General features: G+C 38.5%; 1 protein-coding gene across 1 annotated transcript in view; it reads left to right on the top strand.

The window, feature by feature from the left end:
* The first annotated feature begins 2,017 nt into the window (after nt 1-2,017).
* Nucleotides 2,018-22,816, top strand: part of RNF17 (ring finger protein 17) — a 41,519-nt gene continuing 20,720 nt past the window's right edge. The window contains exons 1-16 of the mRNA XM_058835846.1: nt 2,018-2,254; nt 5,099-5,154; nt 6,434-6,533; nt 7,667-7,744; nt 9,112-9,209; nt 10,671-10,842; nt 12,171-12,247; nt 14,562-14,636; nt 15,806-15,897; nt 17,464-17,625; nt 18,218-18,410; nt 18,879-19,044; nt 20,372-20,562; nt 21,115-21,257; nt 21,712-21,861; nt 22,557-22,672. Coding sequence (XP_058691829.1) covers nt 2,018-2,254; nt 5,099-5,154; nt 6,434-6,533; nt 7,667-7,744; nt 9,112-9,209; nt 10,671-10,842; nt 12,171-12,247; nt 14,562-14,636; nt 15,806-15,897; nt 17,464-17,625; nt 18,218-18,410; nt 18,879-19,044; nt 20,372-20,562; nt 21,115-21,257; nt 21,712-21,861; nt 22,557-22,672 — 2,106 coding nt within the window. The remainder of the gene's footprint in view (nt 2,255-5,098; nt 5,155-6,433; nt 6,534-7,666; nt 7,745-9,111; nt 9,210-10,670; nt 10,843-12,170; nt 12,248-14,561; nt 14,637-15,805; nt 15,898-17,463; nt 17,626-18,217; nt 18,411-18,878; nt 19,045-20,371; nt 20,563-21,114; nt 21,258-21,711; nt 21,862-22,556; nt 22,673-22,816) is intronic.

The following is a 22,816-nucleotide window of genomic DNA, read 5'->3' as shown; positions in this document are numbered from 1 at the left end:
CATCTTTACAATTCTCTGTAAAGGCATGGAGAGCAGAATGTGAAGCTATATTTTTTTTTTTTTTGACACAATTAGTAATAAGAAAACCATGACTTGGGAATGTGTTGCTATTGTTCAATTAACTAAAATATAAGCAAGAATGAACTGTCTTCCCACCAAATAGCTAATTAGGCCTAATCAGGCTTCTCATAGCTAGTTACACTGCATTTTAGACCATCATTTTCTGATTGTTTAAAGCTGCATTCAGACCTCTAATCAAGGCAAATCTTCCTATCATTTTCCTTTCTCTGCTACATCCACAGCAGGTCTGCCATCACCGATCCTATGTTTTACTATTCAGCTGTTACTCATTATGATCTTAAGAAACTGTTTATGACTTAAATTTTAAATGGGAATTAACACATAATAAGGAAGATGAAGACAAAATTTGGGGTGTGCAATCCTGCCCTCACCTTGGAAGCAGAGGAAGCAATTTCCAAATCTAAATACATGTTGAGAAAACACCTGAGATTTTAGCTTCATTGCAAAAAGTGGTGGGAGAATCGGAGAGGAAAGGCCACTGATATTCACAAAGCAGGAGAAGGGGGTTTAGTTCTTATGGGTCACATAGAGAGATGATTAATGTCTTCCCATCTGAGGGAAATTATTTACAAGGGAAATCTGTCTGAAGATAACTTCTGTAAAGTTCCACCCCTCACACACAGATCAGGCTCATTCAAGCGTAAATAAAAAAACCCATGAAAACTTGTTTGATTTGGGTGTTTTACCAAAAAGTGGATGAGACCATGGTCCATAGAATTACATAATTTTTGAACTTCACTGTTCCTTTCTTCATGTTTTCCTCCTCATCACTCCTGAAATTCTTCTCCTGCCCCTTCAGCAGACAGGACTGTAGTCTCTCCTCTTTTCGTTTTTTTCCACACAAACATTGTTTGCCTTGGCCACACCAACTGCAGTACACCCTGTTATTAAGAAAACCTTGAGGTAAAGTTTGTGTTTCAGCATTCCCTGTGCCCACTATCAGTAGTATGCCCTACTTGATAAGTTTTGGTAACTTTAATAAGCTTTTGGTAACCTTCCCCTGAGCTTGTCAAGCCCAAAACTTTAACAGGGCAATTCTACCAAAAAGAAACTTATCTTTTTAACACCTGGACATCAGTGGAGGAAAATCAATGTATTTTTAATTTTAAAACTTAACTGTATTTCACTAGAGGTGGTTAAACAGATAGCTGGGGAATATCATGCTACATTTGTGACAGCCAAAACATGAGTGGCAAAACACTGCAAAAATACCTCTTACTTCTTCTTCAAGTAGTGAGAACGCATGTAGAATAAAGTAACCCCAAAGCATGGACTTAATGGCTTCTAATCCAAGTGTTCTGGTTTTGGCTAGAGGAGCATTAATTTCCTTGACAGTGGCTGGTGTGGGGCTGTGTTTTGGATTTATGTTGAACAGAGTGCTCACAAGGTAGAGATGTTTTTGTTATTGCTGAGCAGGGCTTACACAGAGCCAAGGCCTTTCTGCTTTTGTACTGCCACGCTGGGGAGGGGACTGGGGGTGCATCAGAGGCTGGGAGGGGACACAGCCAGGACAGGTGACCCCAGCTGACCAAAGGGACATTCCAGACCATCTGACACCATGCTCTGTGTACAAAGTGGGGAAAAGAAAGAGGAAAGCGGGATGTTTGGAGTGATGGCTTTTGTCATCCCAAGTTACCACTGTATGTGATGAGGCCCCGCTCTCCTGAGAATGGCTGAACACCTGCCTGCCCAAGGAAAGCAGTTCATTCATCCCTTGTCTTGCTTTGCTTGTGTGCGTGGCTTTTGCTTTCTCTATTAAACCGCCTTAACCTCACCCCGCGGGTTTTCTACCTTTTACTCTCCCAATTTTCCCCCCGATCCCCCTGGTGAGGTAGCGAGGGACTAGCTGCGTGAGGGCTCGGCAGCTGGCTAGTGTCCCACCCCGGAGCGCCGGGAACACAATCTCTGCGAGGCAGCGCCTCAGCTCGGCGGGGCCATGGCGGCGGGACCCGGCCGGGCGCGGCCACCCCGCCCTGCGCGCCCGCCCGCCATTGGCTGCGGCCGTCACAAGGGGCGCCCCGGGTCCGCCGCCATCTTGGCGCACGAGGGGCTCGGTGAGGCGGCGCGAGCGGCAGCCGCGCCCTGGAGCCGCGCGTCTCTGCCAGCACCGCGGGGAGAGGGGGCTCCTCTCGGGCAGGAACCAAACAAGAAACAACCAAAGAAACCACGGAAGGTGCGGGGCGCGGGGGCAGTCCTAAAGGAAGGGTAGTCGGGGTCTGCCCGTGGGGTGGCTTGCATGCGGGGAGTGGTTACGGAGGTAATTGCAGTAAGGAGGAATCGTTCTGTTGTTGAGGATCCGCGGTCATGAGGGAGGTTGGGAGAGCAGTCGCGGTGTTTCCTGCTGTGCCCCGTAGGTGGGTCGGGGTGCAGAGCAGGCTGCTGCTCTGTTGAGTTTAGATTTGCTTTTCAAGGAAGACAGGTGTATGCATAATAAGATTTCTATGTCTGTCACTTCCATTTCGCTCTTTGCAAAATGATATGAACCTGCAGTGTTGGCTCAAGTGATGACCTGGGCTGTATTGTAAAGAATTTGTCACTTTTTTTTATGTTAGGCACCATGAGTAGAATGGAAGAGTTCTTGTTGGATAAGAGTAATAAAGAACTTCCCAGGAGTAGAATGAAAGGTGTAAGGTATGTGAATTTTGAGATGGTGGCTTTAATATTTTTAAGCTCTGACAGCGTAATTATCAGGAAATAGATTTGAGAAAATGTAGAAAGTAATGTCTGTGTTCTGCAACGTTGTGACTGTTTTTCTGTGTTATGTACCTGAGTAAAATACTCAATTTGTGAGAAGTTTCAGTATTCGGAGTAGGTTCGTGGAGGGAGGCATTTTAAATGCAACTTGGTATGCTGTAAGATACTACATCATATTGGTCTGTATTGGTTTATTCAGTGTGTTTTAAATAACTTGAATTAATGTGATTAAAACTGATTACATAACAATTTATTCATGCTGGTTCTAGTTACCTGAAATACTGCATGCCTAACAGCTCTAGTATTACCTTTATGTATGATGAATTCACTGTCGCAGAACTAAAGTAGTTCCCCAGTTAAGAGAAGGTAACAAATATTTTTGTCGTGTGTTTTGTTAACTGCAGCTTCTTTATAATGTCATTTGGTAAAAGTGGATAAGCTTAGCTGTAAAAGAGCTGGAAGTCACAATTTGTTTCTTACCAATATTCCTGATGATCCTAATTCTTTACTTTTATCTCTGAAGGCAATCTGCTAAGGTACTAGAGGAGCATTTTACAGAACCACATCAGAGAAATGGTGATTTGTGTCATATGTCAAAAGCTTTCAGTGCAGAAGGTAAGGCTTTTGGGTCTTTTTATTTCAAGTAGTTCTATTGTGTGCGCTGCTCACTGTTTATTTTATATGGTCTGTTAAGGACAGTAGATGGGCTGTTAGATTTGATTAACATATTGTTTGTTTACTACTTACTCAGTAGTTAGCAAGAACAATCAATTCCTTTCGATTCCTCTCTTGCTCCTTTTCTTGACAGTGATGGACAAGTTTGTTCTAAAAGAAACCTCATTTTCCTCGGTGTTTCTGCATGAGTAACTTTTTTCCAACAGTTGAAAAATTGTATGGGATGTGCAGTATTTTTGGGTGTGTCTGAAGTGATTTTTTTTTCCTGTACTTAACTATGCTTTTTGAATGTGTGCTTTTTTGTCTTTTTTCTTTCCAATTGATTATCCCGTGAATGTAGTAACATACATAGCTAAGGATAACAGATAATGCCCTAATCAGTACACATAAGTCAGTCTTTGTAATTCTCAGCTAAGTTTTGTATCTATCTCTGTCTGCATTTCTATTCATAGCTCTTAAATTCTCTTATTAAAAAAAGTTAGGGCCCTAATTCCTGTTGACTTGCTGAATACTATTTAGAAGACTACACTGGTGATGGTGTATTCCTGTTGTCTCATGGGTTAGGATGCCCTACAGGAGTGGATTTTTCTGTGCTCGCTTTTACAGTGTTGCATGGTCATGGGAAGGATGAAGACACTGATTTGTTTTGTTTCTCTTCTCCAGAAGTAAGTTGATCTGAAGCTTTCCGTTCAGTAGTCACTGTGGTGGTGTGGAGTAGCAATATTATAGGATCTTGTGAATTTTCATTGAGAGAGATGAAAGCAGGCTCAGGTCCCCTCTGAGCTGAGGGTCTGTGCTTTATGGCCACCTACATCCCCAGCAAGTGCACTTCTCATCATACAGTGTTGCTGTGCAGTGCATGTCAGATGTCGAGACTGGGTTTAGAGAGGCAGATGTTTACAGTTCTCAGTAGTGCTGCATACTGCCAGATCTGTTCAATGCTCCTGCATTGCACACAGTGTGCAAGAAAACAGCTCATAAATATCTACGTTTTCTGACGCTTTTTAAGTTTGAAAGACTTAAAAGATACTAAAAAAACCCAGCTTCGCTCTGTCCAGTTGTCCGCAAGTTCTGAGGTTTTTTGTTTCTGTATCTAAAAAAAAATGCCTTGTGCATGACTCTTGTGTGTTATGACATGGTAGTGCCATTGTTTCATAGAAATTTGTATTTTGGACAAACATGAAATATCTTTTTTTTCTTACGAAATTCAGATTTATTTATTGCAAAATCTAAATGAATCAGATCTTCGGCAATTCAGCCCTGCGATTAAGCCTTGAAAGGCTCAATTGAAAGGCCTTTAATTGAAAAGGTACATTGAAGCATCTGGTTCAGGAATCCAGTATGTTACAAGTTTTGCATAATAATGGGGAAAATACTAAGTGCAAACAGGAAGTCAGGATTCCTTTTGCTAGGAATGCTTTTTATTTATCACAGAGGTGCACTGATGGCTACAGATGTTCTACTTGGGAGCTCTTTCCTTAGACCTCCCCTTGTACAATTCAACAGCACTTACTTTGAAGCTTGGTGTAATTGAAATGGTGGCAGGGGTGAATACTGAAGGTGAAAACAGATTTATAGAATACCTGTTCCTGGGATTTGGCTGTAACCCTGTGGCTGAACATGTTTTCCTTTTTCCCTCTGAATTTAGAACAGAGCGGACTTGAAACTTGGGCTGTTTGGCAGCAGCTTGGAAAGACAAGCAAGGTAAACCTTGATTAAATTTTTTCTTGTCTTTAAATGCCAGCCTGGGGGAAGACTTGGTCAAGTAAGTGATTCCAGACATTTTCCTTGGTCTGATTTTTTTAATGTGTTCTTTAAACTTCACTAACACATTGTTAGTATGAGTGTCCAATACTGTGGGAACACATTGAGTACAAATATTGTTTCACTAAGAGGCATCAAAAAACAAATCGGTTTGGCTTGAAAACATGAAAATTTTAAGCACTGTGGTAGATGGCTGATGAGGGTTCAGAGGGAGAGAGATTTGCTGAAATTCCAGGCTGTGGTAGGAAGGACTCTGCCTCCTTCCCCCCACCACCTCCTGATCCTGTTGCTCCTTCTGTTTCAATAACCAGTTACAACTATGTAAAGATCAGATGCCAGCAATATTCTGTGGTATTGACAAATCAAAACTACATTCACTTGTTTATTTGCCTGGTCATTGTGAACCTAAAGGAAGTCTTAAAGTGGGTATCTTCCCCCTGCAGTGTTATTGCTGTGGAGATCAGTGTTCATGCAAATAAGGATAGTCCCAGATAAGTCTTTCAGGTCTGTTGCATAAGGAACCTGTTCTGAAAGGAAGATGTAGGAAATTTATCTTCTGAGTTTGGTGCACATAAGACACACAGCTAACCTTGCCCAAAGTGCAAGTTTTCATGTGTGGCTGTCAGTCTCTGCAGCAGTGTTCTCCAGATGCTCTCACCATTGGTCAGACACAGCAAACTGAGCCCAGGAAGAGCAACACAAGGCTTCCTTCCTGCAGTAAGGCTGGTTTATGCAGACTGCTTTTGTGGCAGTCTTGTCAGCTGTTGCAGAAGAGCAGCTGTGGGTCATCATACAGTAGTATTTAAGAGCCTTCCTAACAGGTTGCCAGTAAATGATTTTGATGTTATTGGTTATGTATTCTAAAGATTTTAACAGTAACAACTGAAAAATTAATCCTGGAATGTTCATAGGTATGCATTTACTCTCAGTGAGGATAAGAATCACTACCAGCTACTAAAGTTTTGTTCAGCCTTGCCAAAATTGTCAAATGAAAAATAGCTACTTTTAAGGGGGTTATAGTAAAAAGCAGATTTTTGTTTGTTTTTTGTTTTGGAAAATAGGGTATCTGCTGTATGTGTGAATTAATCTGTTACACAAGTAGGTGTGTGTATATGTATTTAATTATAGATTCTGAAATACTTGTGTAAAGTATTTGTAGGAAGCTTGATACTTTATTTAAAATGCTTAGGTCTTTTCTTTAAAGGTTTTTTGTTTTCAGGTCCTTCAGTCACAATACCAAAGAGAAAAATGTTCAGCACCCATTTTCTTCCAATGGTGGGCTGAGTGATGGATCAGCTCTAGCTCCATCATCCGATATGGTGTGTTAACATGGAATTTCCTTATATTCTCACTTGGTTTTGTACACGCAATGTTAATAGTGCACTTTGTAAAACGAAAAACCCTGCAGCCTTAACAGTTACATGCTGTTGTTCTGTCTTATGGTATGGATGTGCAGCTACAGTATTCATAAAATAATTTGACAGAGAAGTGCAGCTCAGACACAACCCCCCCATGAGATCATAGCTGCAGACTGTTAGTTCTGTCCAGCTGCTGTGAAATGTATTTTGAATTTAGCTTTTCTTAAAAGATACCCCAGATTTCACAACATTTGAGCTGGGGACTTCTTTATTTGTTTTTAAATTTGGAGCATCTGCAAGGCTCATGCTCACCTCCTTAAAACAGTAATTCGGGGCAACAAGGCTGTTGGACAAATGGATCTCTCTTTAAAAATTTTATTAAATTTCCTAACCTCATCTTTCTAAATGGGGTTTATGAAGTTTTAGACCAGGAGAACTTAAATTGTGGATATTTTAAAGTGATCTATAAGGAACTATAGATCCACTGTGGATATTTTAAAGGAACTACATACCCATTGCCAGTCATGTTTTCTTCTGTAGATACTTTCCTGTACACTGACCTTAAAAAAATCATAACTTGCAAATGTCTGATGTGATTGCTTAGGTAGTTTTGTTACAGTGCCCGTTAAAGTTTGAAAATGGTTTTCTTGTATCAGCAAAATACTGGGAGCTAGCTACGTTTTTGGCAGGGGGTTTCCCCAAGTGATAGTCCTAAATATTTTACTTTTGTTCTAAGCTGCAGTATTCCCATTCAATCTTCCATGTTTTCTTTTCTCTGTATTAGTAACTTTATTTTCCTTTTTTTCATGTACTGTTTTAATTTGGTTTTTGTATGGGAGTATGCAATTAAATTGTTTAAAAAAAACAAATTTAGAATCTGTTTCAGAAATACTACAGTGTAAATGTTCTCACTGAAATTCAGATGAGTCAAGTATTTTGTGCCTGATGGTCATTGTGGAGCTGCTCATTGTCTTCACATAGCTCATCAGTCACCTACATCAAATGCCTCTGTCAAAATGGCAAATTGCTGTAGACCATCTTGTCTTTTAGTTGTGTAAGCAACTTTTTTTGTTCATTGGCATACCTTTCCTCAGGATTACACTGGGCAAGATATTGATGAAGCCTTGGGCATAGCTGTTAGTAATCTCGGCCACTTCCATGATGCTAGCAAGGTGGGTGAAAATCAGCTAAATAAATCATGAAATGATAAATCCTCTCCTAGGCTGAAGGTTTTTGTTGTGAGTACTCACACATTAACACACTATTTAAATGTGCTTTTCCGTCCTTTGTTTTGATAATCTCTTTTGTCTTTGAACTGGTCATATTATTTCTGTGAATACACAGCCTTAAAGTCCAGGCTACAGCCTGAAAAGTAGTCTGAAAAGGAGTACATGAGCCCGTGCATAATTTAAAGTTAATAGGTCAATACATACATTTAGCAGAACCAATGTAAGCCAGTCAAAGTACCAAATTCGTGTTTTCTTGGATCAGGGTAAAAGTCAGCTTTTGTTTTTGCCCTAGCAGCCACTCTGAATTTTAATTCTAGTGTGACTCTTTCTGCATTTAAAGGTGGAAAAGATGTTATGAATGCAACAGAAGTAAAATATGCACTAGAAAAAATGTAAACCAAGTAATACATTTATAAGCACAGTATAAAACATAGGAAGAGTCCTTAAATACCAGATATTGCTGTTAATTGGTCTTATTGAGTCACTTTTGACCTTTATCAGTGATAATTAATTTATTTAAACTTTAACTCTTCTTACATGTGCTGTAGAAAATCTTTCCGTTCTCTTTGCCATCTGTTTGCATTTTACTGGTAAGATACACAGTAATGAAGTACTTAATGTTTCAAAAACTTAGTTCTCTTGACTGTGGTCTGAAGTGTCACTGAGACCTGTTCTCCATTCCCTTTCTAATGGCCAGTCTTTCTGTTAAGCAAAGCTATGCTGAATTCCTAACTCATACACTAATAGAATCTTCTATGAACTTTCCTCTTCAGCTGTTATAATATAATAAAATAGCCCATGGATATGACTGTGGTTCTGCAGTAGCTTTTCAACAAAGACTGAGACACTGCCGGAGTGGTATTGCACTATTGAGATATTTCCTGTAGTCTCTTCATTAAATGTAACTGTAGTGACAAAACTGATGTTTAGCCAGAGGAAGAAGTTTTTTTTAAATTTTCCCTTTATGCTTACAATGAGTTTTAAAAAACAGTGGAAATCTCAGTATGCTGTTATCTGTGTATGGTGCAGTGTTTGAATGTCAGGTAATGAAAGCGAGACGGCAGGCCCGGGATCTGTTTCTTGCCTCATAGACCTAAGAGCTTCAGTTGAGGAGGATTCAAACAGTGCCAGCTGACTCCAAGTTAGAGAAAAGAGGGTTGTGTAATGAGCTATAAGTGGTTTAATGTCATTCTGTATGCTGGGGTATCCATCACAGTCCTACTGCTTCCGTTCTGAATTTTAAAAGATGTAGTATTGTGAAAATAATAAAATAATAAATAATGCATGTTTATTCATACTGAACAAAATAGGTGCTGGAATACCTGGAGTTAAAAGTAAAGCATAAAAAAGACGAAATTACAGAAGCTGCGGATAGAACACTTGATGAACTTATTGCTCTTCTGTCAAGGTAGTAATTCAGTTTTTTTAGTAGCATGGCACAGGTGAGTTACTTTTATCACAAACCTGTTTCTAATTCAGGTGAATGATTAGATTTTTGTTTAGAATTTTTTCATAGCAGTATTTCATAGTACCTGTCTTTCATTTTTACCCTTTCATTGTGGCATCTTGGAGCTGGTTTGCATGGCTGAAAAACACTAGCTTACGCTGTCTCTGCTCTTAAAAAATAACAAAAACTAGTCATAATATTGATTTTCTAAAAAAGCTCAGTTTTGAACTTTTTTAATACTGTTATTTGTGGATGATAAATTGTAACAATAGGAATAGCAGTGTTGCTGCACCTGATCCTTCAGTCTGGCCAGCTGTGGCCACAGCAACAAGAGTGGGCTGCCCCCAGAAAGCAAGGCAGGCTGGGGTGCAGCTTGCTCAGGAGCTGTGGGCTAAGGCACAATGCTCTACGGTTTGCAGAGATAGTGCCGAGGACCAGAGTAAAAGAAAAGGAGGGGTCTTTGGTATCAAGTCCAGAGGGCTTATTTTCCAGAGGAGTCGGGGACCAAACGACAAAACAGATCCAGGACTACAGCAACTTATATACAGGAGAGGAGCAAGAGTGGGGTACAAATCATCAACCAATAGTGAACCCAATAGGGAGGAACAAGGGGAGGGGGTTACAACACAGAGACCAACCGGGGTGAGGGGGGTGGAGAGGATCAGTCATCTAGGCCAATGGGGCCTCGAAGGTGAGGAGATGGACAGGGAAGGGTCTAGAACAAAAGGCAGGGTTTACAATGATGGGCAACCAGAAACCTGAGGTGATTGGAAGAAGCGGGGATTGACATGGACTCTTCTGGAAATTAGGGAAGGATTTTGGGGTGAGTGACACAGGATAAGGTGGGGAGAATTTAGGATGGAACCGCTCCTTTTCGGGGGGCAAACATTTGGGGCAATTTAACAATAAAACACACCAGCACATAGCAAGGCTCTTTAAATTGACTTTCTGCACATTTTCAACCTGATAGAAGACCAATGACACTCCATTTCTGATTTTCACAAATATTTATATCTTCAGATTGAGGGGAGAGAGGTGTTACAGCTCAAGTTTTCAGAAGATTCTCGGGGAGGGGGGGGATGTTAGTCTACAGTCTTAATCTTAGTAGAATGAATTGTAAGACCCCACTATTTATTTTTCAGTTGGATGTGTTTGGAAATATTAGGAGGCTGAAATGGAGGAGTGCTCCTAATATTTAATTAATAAATATTTTATCAGTGTGAATTCTTTAAGTTTGTGGTTCCTCTAATAACAAAGTGCATTTCCCATGCCCCTACTAAACACTGTTTGGGGAAGATGATCCTTGTGTGGGAGATGTATCCACTTTGTATTTTGTGGCTGGCAGCTGTGTGTTACAGTTCAGATTTGAGTCTGTGCAACTGGGTGCATATTAAATTCTGAAAAGTAATGTTTTTAACACAGGAAAAAGAAATTGTTTGCGGAATTAAAGGAGAGCATCAACAACTACAGTTCTAGTGTTGCAAAAGCTAAGGAAGCCATCGAAGAGAAGAAGCAGCACTTGATTGGTGCCATTAGGACAGCAAAGGAATTAAAATTTTCACATTCTCTAAGAAACTGCTGTGATCTTGCTCAGGTAGAATGCACTGTGAAACAATTTATTTTTAGGGGATATATTCACATTTAGATTGAAAATTTATGGTCTCAGTTTGCTGACTTCAATACTGACATTTTTGGGGTATTACATTCTTACCCTGCCTCTTCATAGACACAGAACTTGTATTTGGTCTTGGTCACAGGTTACAGTCTTGTGACTGATGTGAAGCAAAAAAAGGTGGTTCTTGCCTTGAAGAGTTCAGCATCTGAAACAGGAAATGGTGGGGTGAGGATAGGAAAACTGTCACAGTGCTGTTCAGGTGAAGGGTGGTGTTTGGATGAGTTCAGTTTCTTAAACCTTTTCCGTTCCAGAGCTCTCCAACCTTCTCTCCAACTGAACTAGTCCAGAATTCATAGCCACACTCACTCAATCCTTTTGGTCCCAGGCCTTTACTTTCATTCCTTTTCCTCATCATATCTGCTGTTCTTGGAAACTCATCCTAGCTGCCACACTGTATCAGAGCAAAGGTCCATCCTGTAAAGTCCCCTGTATCTGGCAACGGAGAGGATAGATGTTTGGAGGAAGCATCCAAGAATCTGGGAGGCTGAGGCTTAAGGATTTTAGTATCAATAGGTTACATCAGGCTCATTACACTGAATAAACATTACCTTATTCTGTCATAAGCTTGTGGAACATCTTCTTGAATGTCATTGTAAAGCTTGTGGCGCATGGGTGTGTACATATGTGCATTATATGTACATAAGTATACGTAGTGTCAGTGAGTTTCACCTTTTATTATTTAAAATGAGGTTTGTGTAAAATAGCTTCCTGTGTTCTTTCAAAATGTGCCACCCAATTATTTCTTTTGGAGCCTTTGTAGTCCTTGTGTTGAGAAAAAAGGATCAATAATTGGTTTTGTCATTCTTTGAAAAAATGTGCTTTTGAAAATCATCCACCTGCATCCATTTGTCACTTTCCATATGAAGAAACTGGGTCTTCTGACCCAGAAAAGAAGTCTAATCCTTGCTTTTTTTCTGTCATTTACTTCCACCTTACCAGTGTGATTTTTAGGGAACTGGCAGCCATGACTCTCCTCTCATAGGCCTGCCTTTATACTTGGAGGTCACTTTCTCATTAGATGTTGAAACAAAGGGAATATATTACTTTTGTTTCTGTTTATGTGCTTAGATTAAGGAATCTCAACCATTAAGTCTTAGTAAGGCAAGAAGACATATTTAAGAATTAGCTGTTGTCTGAACTATTAAGGTTTTTACCATAAAATTAAAGGTGTCATGCTATAGACAATAGGTGTCTGTATAATCTACTTTGTGTATAATGAAAGCTAAGATTGTATTTCTTAATTTCAGATTATTTATGACTTGAAACTTCCAGTTGAGGCTGAGCTCTCAAGAGTGAAGAATTTAAAGGAAAAAATACTTTCAAGGTAAATAATTGGAGTGAGAGATATACAGGGACATAAAAGGAGGGACTGGTTATCTAAATTACAGAAACTGTTCATGTAACAGTTAAGCAGCAGAAATGGAGCTTCTTCACTTTTTTCAGTTGACTGAGAAACTACTACTTCAGACATAAGTATTAACTTCTTAGGAATAACCAGCAACACCCTTCATGTGAGGCATCAGAGAGAAGCACATAGAATTTGCTGCTGTGTAGACAAATACACACGCATTTTAAAAATTACTGGCAGACTTCTGCCACTTCTAAAATTCTCCTTCCCTTAAAAGTAGAAATAAATTGGGAGAATAGTGGCTGAATTATTTTTTTAGTGAATCAGTTTCTGACCTTCAGGAAACACTTAAATGCTTTTTGCTTTACTGATGTCTGAAGAAAGGTACGGAAAATCCCAGTTGCCATGCTGTCCTCACTGGAAGTGCCTGATGATTTTTGTAGCAGAAATGAGTAAGACAGTGGATCACAGCTGAGGTACACCTGACCCTATGCAACTTAATCATAAGGCTGGTCAAGAGTGTATAAAGGCCACTCTCAAAAATGTTGGAAGGACAGAAAAAAGATGGTGCTACTTTGGAGCATCTTGGGGATCCAGCTATATTTCAGGATGTGGAACCACTCTGGGAATACAGTGGGGGGGAATATGATTCTGACTGGCACAGAGAAATGAAGCTTAGCAAGTTGATTATTTGTGTGCTAAATGCAAACAATTTTTGTGGGATCACAGAATCACTGAGGTTGGAAGACGACTAGGATCGCTGGGTCCAACCATTAGCCTAACACTCCATACACCTACTCCTAACTCCATACACTCCATACTCCTAACACCATTAGCCAGCTCCACCTCTGCCATGTTTTTAAGTGTAGTGTTTGCATGTCTTTGAAATCACAAAATCATAGAATGGTTTGGTTTGAGAGGGACCTTCACAGGTTGTGTTGTCCAAGTGTTCTCCAGTGAGCAAAGGCATCCTTAGCTAGATCAGGTTGCTCAGAGCCCCAGCCAATCTGACCATAAACCTTTCCAAGAATGGGGCATTTACCATCTCTCCAGGCCTCTTGTTCTGCTGTTTCACCACTCTTCTGTAAAAAATTCCTTTTATCTAGTCTGACTTGACATTGCCTTAGGTCAAGGGCTAATGGTTTTAAACTGCTGCAGGAGACTCTACCAGAAAACTTGTGCCTGTCTTTCTAGAAGGTGCTGTAAGGTTTTCCTGGTGCCTTGCCTTCTCCAGGCAGAACAGCCCCAGCTCTCTTAGCCACATACCTCCAGGGATGGTGACTCAGCTAATCCCTGTGTGGGTTGTTCCAATGCAAGGCAAAAATTAGGACCCTTCCTGTCATGTAAGTTGAGTTCTTGAGTTAGAGTATGGATAAACTAATCTATAAAATCCTCTTTAGGAAAACTTAGGCCCTACCTACCAAGTCACCACTTTGAAGATACTGTCAGTGATAAATGGCAATTTCAGAGAAGTGTGTTTAAATGCACAATGCTTAAAAGAAATCTGAAACATAACAAAATCCTTTTTTTTTTTAATTGGAAGACTTTTTAAGAACTTCAGCTGAACAGGGGACAAAGGAGACCTGTTGAAGGATAAATGTAGAGGTGTTACGTACCTTGCGCAACTCCAGAATTGCACCAAAGGTGAAAAAAATTACAAGTAGCAGGTGCATAGATGCTGAGGCACATGCTGTAGACATAAAACACTGTAGAAGAAAGAGTGGATAGGTTCCTGAAGGGGCAGTGGGAGGGAAGCATGGAATGCTGTTCAATACTATTTACATTTCAGTTTTCATTGATTAGAATGGGACAGGAAAACTAAGGCATTTATTTAAGTTATATTCGCAGTTCCATTACCCTAAATGTAAAAATGTTTAAAATACCTTGCTGGTTTTCATTGGTAAAGAAAATAGTTAATAGTGTAGCAGTTAACAGAACCATGTATTTTGGGCTTGAGTTACGGTTTTGTTCTTTACAAAGAGAAGAAAATTCTTTGTCTCTGTGCAGAATAATGCATTGAACTACACTGAGTATAGATGTGAAAACTGAGTGAATGTTGCAGTACTCTATGCATGAGGGAAAAAGCTTAAGACAAGCGTTTTTAAGTATGAACATGAAGATAAATGGGCAGCCAAATCTGGTTTTTGTAGGAAGAAATAAACTGGAGTAGGTAATTAATCTCTTACTTTGCCCCTCCATGAATACTGTGCTGAAAAACACCATAGATCTAAAACGGTCAAAATGATTTAGGTATTCTTGTCACCTATAATATTTGTTCTCTTCTCTTGAGATTGTTTCTGAACACTTTGGAGATTTCATCTTCATTAGAAAATTTGGGCGAGATTAAATGGAGAATGACAGGGAAGTAAGTATTTTTTAATGAAAGAGAATAGGTACAGTAATTTACCTGTTCTAGTGGTTAAGTATTTATTTGAGATCAAATACAAATAGCAGTAGGTGCTTATGGAATTCTAAGAGTATATTGAAGCAAAGCAGATCTTTATATGCTGGTATTTCAATCATCATTCCAGTCAGTCCAGTTTGTGTTTCAGTTCTGATATTTTGGCTTTACTAGTGTTTTGCCCTAGTGTATTTTGCTGAATCACTTCAGTTATCCAGATTTTATTATGCTGTGTACTTTTCAACTTCAGTTAGCATTAAGTGCTTCAATCATAGAATCAGTTAGGCTGGAAAAGGTCATTGAGTCCAGCTGTAAGCCTAACACTGCCAAAGCAACCACTAAACCATGTTGCGAGAGTGCTGTGTCTACTTTGTTTGTAGTACATGCAATAGAGATACTAATAATTTCAGCTCATAAAATGCATATAAGTGCAAATTAATCTCTAAAATGAACAGCAAGTACTAAAATTAGTATTTCCAGTCTAAATACTGATTGTGTCAAATGTCAAAAGAAATTTCTTAAGATTAAGAAAGAAAACCCTTTTGTTTTTAAAATTACAATTGCTTTTCTTTTATTGGAGATTTTTTGTTTGTTGTTTCTTGTTGGTTTGTTTGTTTTCTGTAGTCTTTGACTAATGCTTGAAAAAATGGAATGGAGTTCCTGTTAGGGCTGTTGTAGTTAACACTGGATATGCTAAAAAAGGCTTATTGCATACTGTAATATTTGAAAATCCTACATATGAGAGTGACTTGTATATGTTAGTACAAAAGCATCTCTCTTTTGTTTTCAACATGAGCTGTCATACCACACTGTGAACATTTTTTTCAAATAGTTTGTATTTGTACTTGTGATCTCTTATCATCTAGGTGGGGGGTAGCTCTTGCAGTAAGCTGTGTCCAAGCATATGTGCTGTGTCTGTGACAATTCTTTCTAGAATTCAGGAGTTATATTACTGGGGGTTTTTTTGTCTTTGTATTAAAAAATTGAATTCAGTTTATTTCTAGCAGCTCTTATGAGGCATTTTTCAACATAGTGATGCATTCTTAATAAAACCTTTGCTCTTACTTGTGCTTTTCTGGAAACAGATTAAATTATGTTAATTTGTTTCCAAATAATTTTTTTCCCAAATATAGTGAAGATAATGGACAAGACATTCATATCCTTGATGACCAGGAAGAAACACCTGATGTCATAATAGAAGAAATACTTGAAGAGGACTTGGAAGGCAAGTGTCTTAGTACCTCATGCTTTCAGTGTTCCATTGTTGAGTGTGATCTTATTTTTGGGTCTTGTATTATGCTGTGTGTTTGGCTCATGCAAGTTCTTTAATGGTGTCTGTTTCAATTATTTTGGGTATTTTTTTGTTCTCCTGTTCAGCTTGTTGAAAACTTTATCACAGTCTCTCTCAAAGAGTGTGGAAAGCACTATCTGCTGTGATGATTTACTTTGACTTGTGTTTATTGTAGTCCCCTCAGAGTTCCTGTCATTGGCATCTGGAGAATTCTTTTCTGTCAGTTACCTCAGCTTCTTGAATCTTCTCCCAGGCCATTGTCCTATGATATTTGGCAGGAACAATCAAGTTTCTCAGTTTGTCAGTTTTTCTCTGGATTGTACTAGTAAGAGTATAGCTGATGGGTCCATGAAGGACCTTCCCCTCTGTTAAGACTGAATCTGGTCCAACATTGGACCCTGCAGTACTGCAAGTCACTGTCACACAGAAGGAAGTCCAGCAGAGCATGCCAGGCTTATATGCAGGAGCTGCTCAGAGGTGTTAGAGGTGTTTTACAGCCTTAATAATTCTATGATTCTGTATGTAAGACAAGATAGCTGACTCATCACTGTTTGGAAATGGTGACCAGGGGTGATCCAAAAGAGGCTGTGTCTCTGTAGGGGAAATCTTCTAAGTCATTCAGAGCTTTTGTTCAGATGCCAATTTACACACTGTAAATGGCCAAGAGAAATTTTGCCTCTCTTTTAGATGCAGCATTTCCTAAACTTGGATAAACTATCTATTCCCAGATACCTTCTCAGATTGTTTCAGATGCCAGATTCTGTGTAGTCTTTCACCCATGATGTGTTGCAGTTCAGAGGTGGCAGTGCTCCACGATGTTGCTAATCTGTCTGGTTGGTGTGCCCTGATCATTCATGTGGATAACATTCAGTCTAGATTATGATGTCCACTCTTGGCAGGAAACTTTGTGGTATAAAATGCTCTTGTAAGACTTGGGTTGTGGGGCTTCTAAAACCCTCTGGCCCATTAACAGCCTTTGTTGAGTAGCCTCAGAAAGAGAAACCTGTCTTTTGTATCTCTAATGGAGGGAGGTACCTGCAGTACAGAGGATTTAGATGCTTAGTCTCCAGTCCTGGTTTACATAGGGTCATTTCTTGGCTAGTTCTTTGTTCTTCATGCACTGAGTAACTATAGGAAAGTGCTTAGCGTACCTGTTCTTAAAGATAGGAGTCTTAATCTCTAATTTGCTTTCTAGAAGCTTTCTGTGTCTTTGTTAGAGGGAATAAAAACTGAATTACCCACTTAAATTCAGACTACCACTTTGTGAGACAGCCTGTTGTTTTGGAGGGTAGCATAAGGGAGAGGTAGCTGAAAAGAACAATTTCATCAGGAGGCAAACACAGTAATAGTTTGAAACAAGCATGAGCAGACTTGTCAGGTTAAAATCCGTTTCAGGTAATGTTACCATGATTAATGCAACATAAATTAAATCATATGCCTAATAATACCTGTTGGAATCACTTGGAGAGTATTTGATAATTTGCATTATGTCTTACTCAGGTTTGACAGAATTAGTGTTTGTAAGCCATGTTATAAATCCATGCCATTTCTATATTCGGAGATACTCACAGAAGAAAGAAGCATTTGCTTTGCAGAAGAAATTGGAAAACTTCTGCTGTAGTAAGAGTTCCTATCTCTTGCCTTCAGACATTTTGGAACTAGGTAAATGGTTAATTTCTAAAGGTCTACACAGCTTAAAATACTACCTTACAATATACCTTCCTTAGTATCATATTCTTTCTTTTTTCTCTCCTCCCCCTCCACTCCTTTGTGTAATAAAGCAGTCTTTATGAAGTTCACTGACTGAGTAGAAAACATTCTAGAAATCAAAATGAAATACAGTAATACATTCTTAAATGATTAAAATGATTTCCTAACTCACATGTTGATAGTCTTACCCAATTCTGCATAATGTGTTCAGAAAACTGATGAAAAGCATGTAATAACTTTATATGTCAGTGGGGTTTTTGCCACTTAACTCAGAGCTATAGAAAGTTTGCCAGACATGACTTCTTGATACAAGTCAAAGGCCTACCAGCCTTAAAGATACTGTGTAAGTGAATGTGAAGGGAACTTCTGGTGGCTATGGAGACAAGGTTTTTACTTTCTTTGTGTCTTTATTGTAGCAGTAGCACTTCTACTACCTGTGTAGAGGATGGGAACAGGGGAGCATTATGCAGAAATGTAATTATAGTTTCAGTGTGAAATAATTTAAAATATTGAATTTAGTTCTTTCATATTTGCTTCCATGTAGGTGCTAGAACTTTCATTAAGAGTAAGGAAACTGGAATGTGGAGCCGTGGAACTATAACTGAACTAATTCCTGTAGAAAGTAAAACTCAGAGGAAGAAGTCTTGTGGTCCAATAAGATACAAAGTGTGTGATGTTGCGTTGCTGAAAGTATTCCTGATTGACTTTGGAAGCTCTGTGGTTGTGGTTTTCTCAGGGTATGTTTATGGAGAGAGGGGTTTTTGTCTGTAGTTGTCTCTGACTGTTGTTATTCAGGATCTCTTTGGAGAAACAAGTCCTTCCTCACCTTCACACAGGTGGATAACCAGACACCCAAGTGGCTCTGGTATTTCCTTCATGCATATTCCCCTCAGAAAAGTGGCACTGTATTTAAGTGCACAAGTGTACAAGCCTGCATATATTAAAATATTTAACTGAGACTTGAGTTGTAAAAGGGAGCAGGTAAGTACTAAATTATTTTGAAAAATGCATTTTACTGAATTTTTACTTTAAAATTCTGTTTTATTGACATGACATTATGCCAATTATTATTGCATTTGGCAATTATATTGCCAAATGCAATAATAACTTAAAATTAAAGTCTGGGGTTTGGGGGGTTTTAGGTGTTGGGTTTGGGGTTTTTTTTGCTTTTAAGCTAGTGCTGCATTTATTCCCATTGCCATTAGATGTGATCCCACTGAAAGGCCTGATTCTGCTACTCTGCAAACTATTGAAACCCATGACATTTGTCTGTTTGTGAGGAAACCTGACCAGCACATTGAGGCAGAGCTTGCAGCCATTCCTCCTTTAGCAGTACGGTGTTCACTGAAGGATGTAGTTCCGAGAAATGAAGTAAGTACAAACTGCTTGAAGTATTTTAGAAACTTATTCATAAAATTTCTGTTAAAGAATTTAAATAATGGAATTTAAAATTATCTTATTCCAGTATAAACAGAAGGAAACTCAAGAATACCAGGTGTATATTTTTTTACGTTAAATTCTCATGTAAAAGGATGTGTTGCATCGCTTTCACTGGAATAGAAACAAGAGCTTATAGCAGTCTGTCTTAAAAAGCCTGTGAGACTACAAATGCATATTTCATGTTTAAATCTCACTGCTCGTACTTTAGACATGTTCTTTTGTGAAGTTGAAAAATTAATTTTGAAATTGGTCCTCTTATTTTGTGTCTGTCTGATAACTATGCAAGTAGTAACTTTCAGAAATCATCCAGCCAAAGAATAAATGGCTTCTTAAAAAATTTTAACAGCATCTCTTCAGGGATTGCACTTGTTACTTAAAATTTTTTGCTACTATTGAAAAGTGTTATTTATTCTCTTTCAGTATAACCACAAGTAAAGTACTGTCAACCCTTAATCCATTACCAAAAAAAGCATATATATTTCAGTGTTATTTTTTTCAGTATTCACTTTTTATTAGGCTTGTTTTATTCTTGCCACAGTCACATGAAAATTAACTAAGTCCAATACAGCTGTGCACTTCTGACAGTACAAACTGTTGGTCAGTCTTGAGGGGTTTTTACCAGTCTGATGTTGACTGAAATATCTTTAAATAGGCAAATTCTGGAACAGTTTTCACAAGGGTAGGTAAAATGCCTTCCTTATGTGCACTTTCATTTTTTTCTGTGCCTAAAAGCACAGAGTTGCACTATCAAACAAGAAATGCATTAACTTGATCCCAGAGAAGTAAATTCAGACATGCTTTTTCAAGGTAGGTAAAATGTTACACGGGATGCTGTGGGGAGCAGTAGTGTGTAAATTGATCAAAATCCCGTTATGCGTTTGTGTAAAGACAAGAAGATAAACTTATATTTCTGCTCTCAGTTCATGGGAAAGTCATGAAATGAAACAGTTAAGACGATTCTGGTTTTTGTATTAAAACAATCTGAGGGGATCTTCAGAAGAAACATGATGGAAACTGCAATTCTTTGATCTGACTGGGTTTTATACAGTTTAATACAGGTACCAATCCATAATAAAAGAATTCTAATCAATGCTGTCCTGGCTATGGATTAGACAGGTCTGACCATGTTCAGTATTTAATCTGTTCAGGGGCATCTGTGCTTTTCCTTGAATTTATTTTATCTTATTTTTAATTACAGTTTGTATTTTTTGTTTTAATGTTTTCTGACATCCTCAGTAACTTTTTCTTTCTAATACAGGATGAAGGTTGGGGAGATGAGGCAAAGACAAAATTTTTAGAAATGGTAAATAATAAAGTTGTTTCAATGGTGGTGTTCGGAGAAGAGGATGGTGTTCTCATTGTGGATTTGAGAAAACCTCCATTTAATGAAATAAACAGTAACATCCCACTGTCTCTCAAGGATGCATTGGTTTTCTTAGATTTGGCAAGGTATGTGTGTCTTCCTTTGGTTCATGCTCCTGTGCGCTGTAACTGACAACAGAATAATGCTTACCAAATAAAGTTTACTAAGTTGGTTGCTTTTGCAGTGTTCCGTGTATTAATGTGTGATATATTAACCTTCAGCAGTGTCTGTTGATTTCCTTTTTCTACCTTCACCAGTAAGGACCATGATATACTCATTTGCACCAGTCAAGCTTCATTTAAATAGGTAACTTTATTTTAGAAAATGGCAAAATACTTATTTCTGTGTGAATTTTAAATAACAGAAGGGCTAAATGAGAAGCCCTTGGGGTCTGTCACAGAAAGCCATACAGAAATGAGCCTGAGATCTGTTTGATTTTGCTGGTAGACAGTGGGAGAAGCATTACAGGTAATTGGCTGCACCCCCTGCAAGGTGGAAAGTTTAAGCTATATATATGAATCAAGTAATTTTTATAAAATTGTTTTGTGTTTTTTTTAATGAAAAGTTTGACATTAAAAGGGTTCATTTGCAGTTATTTTGGACTGTCTTTATTCAAAATTTCACTTCGTTTACTTTAGGTTTAAATTACAGTTTCCCAATCAGTTGGAAAATTGCACCATCTCACACTACAGTCCACCAAATATTCCACAGGAAGGAGAAGAGGTCTTTGTTGTGGTTTGTCACATTAATAGTCCAAGTGATTTCTATCTCTGCTTGGTAAGTTTAGAAATGAAGTCTATTTAGATGAAAATATGAAAAAACATTTTAATTTTGAGCTATTTATAGTCCACAATAAATAAGCTACAACTTCTGTTAAGTTCTGTCACTTGACCGGTGATAGGATTCCTTGAATTAATAGGTGAGATTAATTCCAACAGTCCTTGATTCAGCATAGGTATATTCCAGGAATTCTTAAAATCCCAGAAAGTTTTTGTCAGTTATATAACATGATTAATTCCTTCGTGGGTGTGCAGGTAAAATGGTGATTGAACAGTGAACTGCTCAATAATTTTTAGGCTCTTTAATTCACTTTATGTATTCATGACCACTTTAATTTTGGAGGGAAGACTGGAAAGTACAGTACTAGAAAAAAATTATCCCTTCAAAGAGAAAAAATGCCATTAAGAAAGAACATCTGTTGTGCATGTGTGTTTTGTTGTTTTTATTTCAGAGAGAGAGTGTGGAGTCTTTAGCTCTTCCAGAGAAAATTCAGCAAATATATAAACAAGAGAATGGTAAAAACTTGGAAATTTTCTGCCCGGTTGAAGGTCAGGCCTGCATTGCAAAACAGGAGGATGGGAATTGGTATAGAGCACAGATTATAGGTGAAGTACTGATTCTTTTTCTCTAATGCTAGGTTGTAAAATCAGATGTGCTGGTAGGTCAGAGTCACACACTGGATGTGAGCAGTAACATCAAGCCATTATTTTTACCAGGAATTATGGTGCTACTAGGTAGCTTCATAAAGTCAGTACTACTAATTCATACTCTTTTCTGTTAATAGACTGGTTTATACACCTGTTCTTTTTTAAGCAGAGATGCAGCATATTCCATTTTCTAGAGATTGACATTCTGTTACATAATTATTTAAAGTAGTATTTCTCTTATTATTATGGTTTGAACCATAGCTTTGGCTATTCCAGCCAGCCTGTGAGTGTATTTGGTGTTGGTTAACAATTCTCCATAACAATTCCAAAGGGAGTTGGGGGATTGTGCTTATACCGAGTCTGTGTTGCCTGTATGTGGGCAGCGTAGCATGTCTGTGCTCACATGTTTACGTGGCATGTGTTCAGTGTGCCAGTGTCTCACAAAGGGGGCCAAAATACCAGGGTTGTCATTTCAGGGGCCTGAGAGAGCTGGCTCCTAAAGAATACTCATTTTGATTGGGTTATAAAAATTCAAAAAAATTGACTGGGTGATCATATGGCCTGAATGTGGGGTCTGCTCTGAAGTTCTGGTGCTTTAACCTGTATCAGATACTAATTTTTTGTTAAAATAACTTGGGTTGTTTTCCTTGAAGGCCTGCCAAGCTGTCAGGAAGTTCTGGTAAAATATGTTGACTATGGCAACATCGCCAACATAACTAATAAAGACATACGCAGAGTGGAGCAGGAGTTTCTGAGCTTTCCGGAAAAGGTAAATGACTAGATTAAAAACTCAAAATTAACGGCATCTCAGTGAATGAGAGGGGAAAGAGAGAGTTGTTCACCTTCTGAAATACATAAAATAAATAAAATGTTAAGGAACTTCTTTTATTGCCCACCACTATAAAGTGTCTCA

The sequence above is a fragment of the Poecile atricapillus genome, chromosome 1 (genome assembly GCF_030490865.1).
Source record: "Poecile atricapillus isolate bPoeAtr1 chromosome 1, bPoeAtr1.hap1, whole genome shotgun sequence".
NCBI lineage: Eukaryota > Metazoa > Chordata > Aves > Passeriformes > Paridae > Poecile > Poecile atricapillus.
Note: the sequence above shows the minus strand (reverse complement) of the source record. Positions and strands in the feature narration are given on the sequence as shown.